Here is a 9,286-nt window from a genome sequence, read left to right as displayed (position 1 = left end):
CTCCAGTTCCATCCACGTTGCTGCACATGGCCAGATTTCATTCTTTCTCATTGCCACGTAGTGTTCCATTGTGTATATAAACCATAATTTCTTTATCCATTCGTCAGTTGATGGACATTTAGGCTCTTTCCATCATTGGTCATTGTTGAGAGTGCTGCTATAAACATTGGGCATAGTAAGTCATTCTATTCATTCGAATTTCTTTTTCCATGTAGACTCCACTGGTAGACAAGTATTTGATAATCAGTTTGCCAGCGACTATGTAAGCAACGGTGACATACAGCCATGAAGCCATACAGCCTGAAGAGAATGGGATCCTAATTAGGAAAATAAAACCAGTGGCCTTTTATGAAACACACTAGTATGTTCATCAGGAAGAGCAGGTAGAGATACACAAAGGAATGACAAACACAAAGTGAAAAACTGTGGTCTCAGATTTAGAATAGAATAGAATAGGATAGGATGGGATAGGATAAGATAGGATAGGATAGGAACAAATGGCCTACTTACCAAATTGAATTTTTCCATCAGAATGGTAACAAATGTCTATTCTCTTAGTAAAACTAAAGACATCTTGAAAGGGGTGATTTTTGTCATTTGGGAAGAAATTATTCTTAAGAAACCCAAGCAATTCAATGAGATAAATGGGAATTCCTCATTTTTCCATATCACAGGTTGGGAATCAATTTAGAAATAAAGAAAGAAAATGAAGGGAAAATTGTTCGATATCAGAGAGAGGGAAAAATTTAATAAATGACTAACTAAATTGTACTGAGTAGTTAAAAAAAATAAAACTTCCAGGAAATAAGGAAGCAAATTCTATGTCCAGAATTTGCTTAAAAAATCACAACTTCTGAGTCTAAACCTCTTAGGCCAGCAGTCATGGGAAATTCTTCAGCCCAAGACAATTAGCCCTTTTATAGCTGCCATTGCAGAGAATCTCCTCAGAGCGCCCTTTATGTCTCTGTTCCTCAGGCTGTAGATGAAGGGGTTCAGCATGGGCGTGACCACCGTGTACATCACCGAGGCTGTGGCACTCGAGTGGGAGCTCTGGGTAGCAGCAGAGCTGAGGTACACTCCCAGGCCAGTACAATAAAATAAGGAGACAACCGAGAGGTGAGATGCACAGGTGGAAAATGCCTTATACTTGCCCAGAGCTGATGAGATCCTACGTATGGAGGAAACTATCTTAGAATAAGAGTAAAGGACCCCAGCCAGGGGAGCACCACCCAGCAGCACAGTTGCAAAATACATCATCATGTCATTAAGAAAGGTGTCAGAACAGGCAAGTTGGATCATCTGATTGAGTTCACAGAAAAAGTGGGGGATTTCCACCTCTGTACAGAAGGACAGCCGCAACACCATTAAGGTTTGTAACAAGGAATAAAGAACACTCATGATCCAGGACACCAGAACCAGGAGTCCACAGAGCTGGGGGTTCATGATGATTGTGTAGTGCAGGGGGTGACAGATGGCCACAAACCGGTCATAGGCCATCACACTCAGGAGAAAGTCATCCAACACTGAAAAGATTATGAAGAAGTTCATCTGTGCGATGCAGTCCTCATAGGTTATGACTTTGCTCTGGGTCTGGATGTTCCAGAGCATCTTTGGGATGGTGGTGGAGGTGAAGCAAATGTCTACAAAGGACAGGTTGGCCAGGAAGAAGTACATGGGGGTGTGGAGGTTGGGGTCTGTGCTGATGGCCAAGATGATGAGCAAGTTTCCAAACACAGTGATCAGGTACATGGAGAGGAAAAGCCCAAATATGAGGGGCTGTAGTTCTGGTTCTTCTGAAAATCCCAGAAGAAAAAATTCTGAAATTTGTGTTTTGTTGCTCAATTCCATGTGGTGGAGGTGGCTTCTTGGAAAGAAGGAAATAACATGAGTACATTTCACACAAACCTTCATTACTCACAGAATTGAAATACTACTTTTATAGTTTGGAGTCCAGAAATTCATTTTAATATGTTGTATGTGGATACAGTCCCCTTCAGGAATGCACCTGGACATATCTGATATGTTCTGTGTGTTTTTTTCAATCAGCTTCTTTCCTAAGGGATCATATATTTTACAGTTTTACTAAGAAGTTCTTCAAGAATTTCAGGAATATACATTGAGTGCTGACCGTGTGTCAGGCACTATCTAAGGAATGAGCATAAGGTGTTAAAGAAAAAAAGTCCTACAATGATAGAGAAAAAATATAAGCAAATAAGAGAATTGTATAACTTTTTAGATGGTGAGGAGTGTTATGAAGAGAAGAAAAACAGGCATAAAACAAAGCAAGTAGGGCATTCTATTTTTGTGGGTATTAAAACAAGGTGCTGTCGAAAAAAACCACCAGACGCTGAATAGAAGCGAGGCAAGATTTTATTCATGGCTGGGCCAAACCTGATCTCCTGATCTTAAGGAGAAAAGTGCAGAGAATGGCCCTGAACAAAGGTAGCAGTGAGCTTATATGGATTTTAGCAAGTCAGAATACGTCGTTATTTAGTTAACCAATTACAATTTACAACATCTCATGGTAGCCAATTATATTGTGACATACAGACCTTAGTTTTGGTGGGAACCTATCAATTTAAAGTTTTTTGTCCTAAGAGGGTTTAAAATGACGAAAGTTAGGCACCTTGTTGTAAGTTGCAATCGCTTATGAACTCCAGACAGCAAAAACAGGATCAAAGCACGTTTATTACGGCTGGGCCAGACAGGGAAATACAACAGGTCCTGAAATTCTGGCCCCGAACAAACTTTGGGGATGTCTTTTAAGGGCTGTATCGACCAATCGGGTTGCAAAAGGGTGGCAGTTTGAAAGGGCAGGCACCAATCACACAATGTTGTAGGTTTTTAAAATGTAAGGTGGGCACCAATCACACAGTCCTGAAGAATTTCAAAATATAACTTGTTGACCTAGCTAGTTGAATGCTGAATCACAGTGTTTACAATATTAATCTTCTATCTAGTTCGAACAGGATGCGGTGCCTGAGAATGGGGAAGGGTGATTACGCCAAGCAGGTTTACAAAAGCTCAAACAAGCAGTTAAGAGGAAGTTTTATTTCTCAGTAACTCAGCAACTGTGGTTTTAAGCAGAACTAATATCTAGGGAACAGGAACAGCACCTCTAGGAAAGCCCAAAACAAACACTGGTTCAGCATCTCATACTCTGGGGTCCTTCTAAGTTTACATAGGTCATAGTTTACTCCCAGGCTACAGGAGGCTAGCTATGTTTGCCCTAAGATACCGTGGGGCAGTGAGTTCGTGACTTTTTACATGTTGGTCTTGCCTAGGCCAGATCTTGGTAGAAGGGATAGGGGAGCGTTTTGCAACCTAAGTTATCCATTTAGCAAGCAGGCGAAGTTATGGAAGCAAGATAGGGCGGTTAGTGATTTCTGATAACCCTAATAGGGAACTACATAAGCTTTTATCTCAATTATTCATGAAAGGTGAGTTTAAGCCAAACTTATATACAATAAGCTTTCTGATATCTTACAAGTTGATCTATTACAGGTATTTGGGCAAATTCTGCAACAAGGTGATATTGGAACACAGACCTTGATAAGACAGAGAGGTAGATGTGGGAGTATGGGGGAAATGTGCCCAGCAGAGGGAATGGCCAGTGCAAAGGCCCTGAGGAATGTACTTGTTTCAAATGTTCAAATCAACATGTTCCTGGGGCCTTGTCTCCTCCTGGACATTTGCCTCTCTTGCATTACAATCCTGTGTCCCCTCTCTTGCTAGACAAGACCCAGAGTCTAGGACAACAGAACAAGGATGCAGTAAGCTCAGGGGGTCCCCAAGGGATTGTGACAAACAGTAACCTCCCTCGCTTCTGGAAGCTTTGCACCCGACCACCTCCCCTGATGCCCAGCAAAAACTACGTGAGAACACATTTAACTCCCCCCAAAGACGAAAGTGCCGATATCTTCCTAATGTCAAACACTTTACATATAGGGGGGCCAAGGGAAAAAATGAGCAAGAGGATAAGCCAACACTTCACAAAAGGAAGCACACGTGATTGGCTGCAAGGTGCACAGTTACAAGGTCAACCACGGAAGACTTCGCTTTCACGTGCCTCTGGCATCATTACTTGGGCATTTCGTCTTCATGGGGGCTGACAGCAGGTGAGGGCAGCCCTGTTATCCCTTTCGCTTTTTAAGGTTTATTTCTTTCAGAGAGAGAGAGGGAGCACAAGCAGGGGAGGGAGAGAGGGAGAGAGCACAAGCAGGGGAGGAGGGAGAGAGAGACAGAGAGAGAGAGAGAGAGAGAGAGAGAAAGCACACAAGCAGGGGAGGGACAGAGTCCCAAGCAGGCACCATGCTGTCAGCACAGAGCCCAACAAGGGGCTGGATCTCACAAACAGTGAGATCTGAGCTGAGCCAAAACCAAGAAGAGGTCTCTTAACCCACTGAGCCACCCAGGCGCTCGTCTCCCTTCCCTATGTGATGTCCTCTCATTGATACTCTTGGACTCTGGGTATTGGTCTCTTTTTCACAAACCCAAGGGGCACCTCGAATCCTCATTCTGTATGTCAGCCAGTGGACAGAGGCTTCCCCAGACCATGCTCTGTAAATGCTCCCGACATCAGGACACTCCAGATTTGTACCAAATAACTTGTTTCACATGATTATGGTTGACCGCATGATGCCATCCGTATATTTATATTATTGTTCTCTGTCCTTGGTGCTACACAGAAACATACGCTGGTGAAGGGATTTCACCTTCTTTGTTCACTTTTGTTTTTGTCACAAATATATGTCACTATATGGTTAATATGAAAAACCCAAGGATATGAAAAATTATAGAATGAAAAAAATAAAGGGATGATGCAACCACGTTAAAATGAGTAGTTTGAAAACAACTGTCCACAGCAAAAGTATGTGAAACATAAAAACTAACTGAAATTGGCTATAGAAAAGAAATTATTAAGGATATCAACATGGATTAATAATTAAATTGTCAATGGCTTACACATGAAAAAAAAATATAATGTTCCTAGAATGCTCAGTTTTTATTTGTTAAATGAGTCAGAAATTAGGTCTCAATGTATAAGGACATTGACCATATGGCAAGGTTTTATTTCAGTTTAGTTGGAAAAGGTTGAATTGCTATATAACAGCTAGAATAAATGAATATCTAAACCAGTGCTGGCAGCAATGGATATCTATGTGGAAGAATATGCAATTGGTCCCCTCCTCAGACACTTCACAAAAATTCAGAGGGATTATGACCCCAGTGTAAGTGTAACCATACAATATAGCAGAACATCAAGGAAACTACATACAACATTCACAGGTGAGCAAAACCACTAAATAAAGCCATAATCTCAGAAGTAGGAAGATAGATTTATTTAAATAAAATTAAAAAATTTTATGATCAAAATATGTTGCAAAAATCAATTGAGAAACAATGATCTCAGGAAATCATCTGAAATGCTGATAATGTTTTAGAGAGAGAGAGAGAGAGAGAGAGAGAAAGAATAACCTATGGGCATATAATAATAATAAAACCAATCAGACGGTCATCAAACATATGACCTTGGCTGAAACTGAGGGATAGTTTAGGAAAATAACAAGATTTAGGAAAATAACAAGAACTGTCTCCTTCACCCAGCAGCCTGGAAAAAAACTTACAGGGCTGTTACGTTGTTTGTGGTTGAAACTTTCCAATAGGAGCCAAAGGGTTATTCTGAATTTGTTGGGGTAAGAGTAAGTGTTACAAGGTTGAAGGCAGAACCTGAAAATGACTATATTACAGATACTGACATTCTTTCACCAGGAGTTTCCCAGTCTCTGCACCCATCCTGCCCAGAGCCTGCCCTGTGGTGGGGAGCGTCCTGGGCCCTGTAAGATGTTCAGAGCATCCCTGACCTCTGTGCACCCCTCTCCAGCCTGACAGACAAAGTGTCTCCAGACATTGATCAATGTCCCCTGGGGGACAAAATTATACTCGATTAGAAACACACATTGAGTTTAACAATCTCAACATAGTTTTTCTAGCATGACCATAATAGCAATTGAATGATAAAGAATAAGAAAGCTCTTAAAGAGTGTGAATGGCACTCCCTCTGAAACTGACACAGCCACTGAATAAATACATGAATTACTTAATTAAGCAAACAAACACCGTGACCACTTGCTCCGGGCTACGTTGGATTGGCTCTCAAGTGGTGACAGTTAATGATCTTGGCTTCCATTCTCTCTGACCCTCTCACCCACGGTCCACTGGGCTGTTGGATTCACCTAGCTGGGGTGTCTGATGGGAAGGTCTCCTTGTGGAAGCCTGAATTCTTCCCTGGATAGCAGATGATAGGGACTAAAGCTCTGCCCTCACCTGAGACAGCAGGAGGCAGTGAAACATCAGTCCTCAGCCAGAACTAGGATTCAGAACAAACAGAAAAGCATGCCCCTTCCTGTGCAAGGTTGCATGGGCTGACAGACAGGAGACCAGGAGATATTTACAGCTCCCTGTGTGTACTCATTAGGTATATTCCCTCTTCTTACTCCAGCACAGTTCCCAAGCGGAACTCTTTTGCACACATAGGAAATTTCTCTAATGAACCATGTTCCCAAGAGACCAGTTTAGAAGTAGTGAATCCTCAGGGACACCAGGGTGGCTCAGTCGGTTGGGCGTCAGACTTCAGCTCAGGTCATGGTCTTGTGGTTTGTGAGTTCGAGCCCTGCGTTGGGTCTGTGCTGGCAGCTTGGAGTCTGGAGCCTGCTTCAGATTTTGTGTCTCCCTCTCTCTCTGCTCCTTCCCCACTCTCAGTGTCTGTCTCTCAAAACTAAACATTAAAAAAAAAGTAGGGAATCCAGTTGGATGGGCTTTTTTTTGGTTTGTTTTTTTGTTTTTTTTTTTTTTTTGTTGTTTTTTTTTTTTACTCCTTTTCCTTGAGCTTGCCTCCCTCCTGGTGAGTAAATCTCCCAGCACCTATCTCAGCTCCCAGTTACGGTTTCCTCCAGGTCTAAGACTGAGGGATCCTGCCTGGACTAGGTCTCTTTATCTTCAAAGCATTGATTTGTGGTGGGGACCCAGCTATCTCCAGACGTGTTTACTCTTCTTTTAAATGTGGTGGAGAACTCAGTTCTTCTGATAATAAACCTTGGGCACTACGCACATTGGGTTCAAGATACATTTGCCATTACTATTAGGACTTTCTTACTTTATCTCAAGCTAAAAGCTGTCACTTAGCCCCACTTATAAAGGCCTTGTTAATTATAAGAGATATACTTAGGTCTTTGCACATGCTATCACCTGTATCGAGCATTTACAGGGAATGTTTAATTCAATGTTCTGTAAACGTGTCGTCCCTGACAAACTCCATTTCTAAACTCCATTCTCCAGGTGGGAATGTGCTTGGTGGCATCTGGTGACCTGCCCGAAGTCAGTGCTCGAGGATGTGGGCCTTGAGCGGGATTCTGTCGGGATGCTTCTGGTTCTCAAGCTTGGGGGCAGTGGTTCTCAACCAGAAATGAATTTTCCCCTGGGGATGTCTGGTGACGTCTGAAGGGATGCTGCTAAACACCTCGTCCACAAGAAAGCAGCCTCCAAAAATAGACTTAAGCTGTCCCAAAGGTCTGGTGAACAAGTGAGAAAACCTATTCTAGACCAGCCCTTCTCCAACCTCACATGGTCTACAAATGTTTATGAATCCACACGGATCCTGCTGCAAAAGCAGCATCTGAGTGATAGTCCCCGGGTGGCCCAGAGCTTCTGCATTTTTGACAAGCTCTCACTTGTTATTTATGTGCAAGTTCCAGTCCGTGTACCACTCTTTGGTTAGCAAGGGTGTGATCCTGTGTTAGAGACAGATGTAGGTAGTTTTAGAGATCTCCTATACAAAAAATCATCGTTGCATGTAATTTGGAGGGAATAGTGTATCCCTCCTTCTAGAGGCTGTGTCAATTCTGTGTTTGTTTCTTTTATAGGCAGGCACTAGTGTGACACGAAATAATACACCCGGGTTTTGGTTTTTTCATGTGTCTATTATTTTGTAATAGTTTTAGTACAGTTGACACACAAGGTTACAACAGTGGGAGGTGCAGGCTTCCAGTTATGGGACGAATAAGCCATGGGAATAAAAGGCCCAGCATAAGGAATGCAGTCAATTTATTGTAACGGTGCAGCCCGGGGACAGACAGTAGCTGCTCTCATGGTGACAGAGCATAATGTATAAACTAGTCAAATCACCTGAAAACAATGCACTTTTGAAAAAGACTTTTTAGAAGACAGAGGAGGAGCCTCCCAAGCAGGTCCACATCGTAATCAGTGCTTACGAAGATGGTATTTTCTAGAGCTCAGGGAATCAAGGTAGGCGATTGAACAGGGCTGCCAATCAGCTGCCATTCAGATACAACGATTAGCTGTGATTGTCCAGGTGGCACTCAGGTAGTCACGACAGTCCTCCAAATGTTGAGGAGGGAGTCAAAAGAGTTGGTGTCAGAGAGACTTTGAAACTGCTACCCTGTTGGCTCTGAAGGTGGAGAGAGAGCCATGATCAGAGAATGCAGGTGACTGGCGACAGAGACTGGAAATGGAAAGGAAACAGATTCTCCCCTGAGCCTCCAGTAGGAAGTCAACCCTGCAGACTTCTTGCTATTAGCCCGATAAGACTCCTTCCGAGCTCTGACTCCAGAACTGTAAAGGTGTGTATGGTTTAAGCAGCTAGTGTGGAGATATTTTACAGCAGTGGTAGGAATCTCATACTGACACAGTCAATAAAATTGAGACAACCAACTTTAAGCCTCTTGATTCACTCATTAGCTTCCCTTGGTTAAGGGCAATTTACATTTTAACAACCCACAATAGGAGGTAAGCGATGAACCATGGGGATCTACCCCCAAAACCAAGAGCACGCTTTACACACTGTATGTTAGCCAATTTGACAACAAAATATATTTTAAAGACGCCACAATATGTAGAAAAAAAATTAAAACAGTTTGGAGATATTCTGCCCAGTAGGTGGTAGAGTGAATTCCTGTGTACATAAATGTGGTGTGGTCTGACTATAATGTCTTTGAGGCAACAAAATAGGAAGGGAACTCGTGATCAAAATTAGGGTCACCGACATCTTTTTTATCCATTCATCAGTCAATGGATATTTGGGCTCTTTCCATAGTTTGGCTATTGTTGATAGTGCTGCTATAAACATTGGGGTTCAGGTGCCCTTTAACGGATAAAGAATATGTGATATATCCCTACAATGGAATATTAGTCAGCCATCAAAAAGAATGAGATCTTTTTGCAACAACATGGATGGAACTCGATGGTATTATACTCAGTGAAATAAGTC

General features: G+C 42.4%; 1 protein-coding gene across 1 annotated transcript; it reads right to left on the bottom strand.

Annotated features, from left to right (window-relative positions):
• Nucleotides 1-894: 894 nt before the first annotated feature.
• LOC102951411 (olfactory receptor-like protein OLF4) lies at nucleotides 895-1,911 on the bottom strand. The gene has a single exon (XM_007088602.3). The coding sequence runs from the start codon at nucleotides 1,909-1,911 to the stop codon at nucleotides 895-897; it is 1,017 nt and encodes a 338-aa protein (XP_007088664.2).
• Between the last annotated feature and the right edge of the window lie 7,375 nt (nucleotides 1,912-9,286).

The sequence above is a fragment of the Panthera tigris genome, chromosome A2, assembly GCF_018350195.1.
Source record: "Panthera tigris isolate Pti1 chromosome A2, P.tigris_Pti1_mat1.1, whole genome shotgun sequence".
In the NCBI taxonomy this organism is placed as follows: Eukaryota; Metazoa; Chordata; class Mammalia; order Carnivora; family Felidae; genus Panthera; species Panthera tigris.
This window is presented reverse-complemented; position numbering and strand designations above follow the sequence as displayed.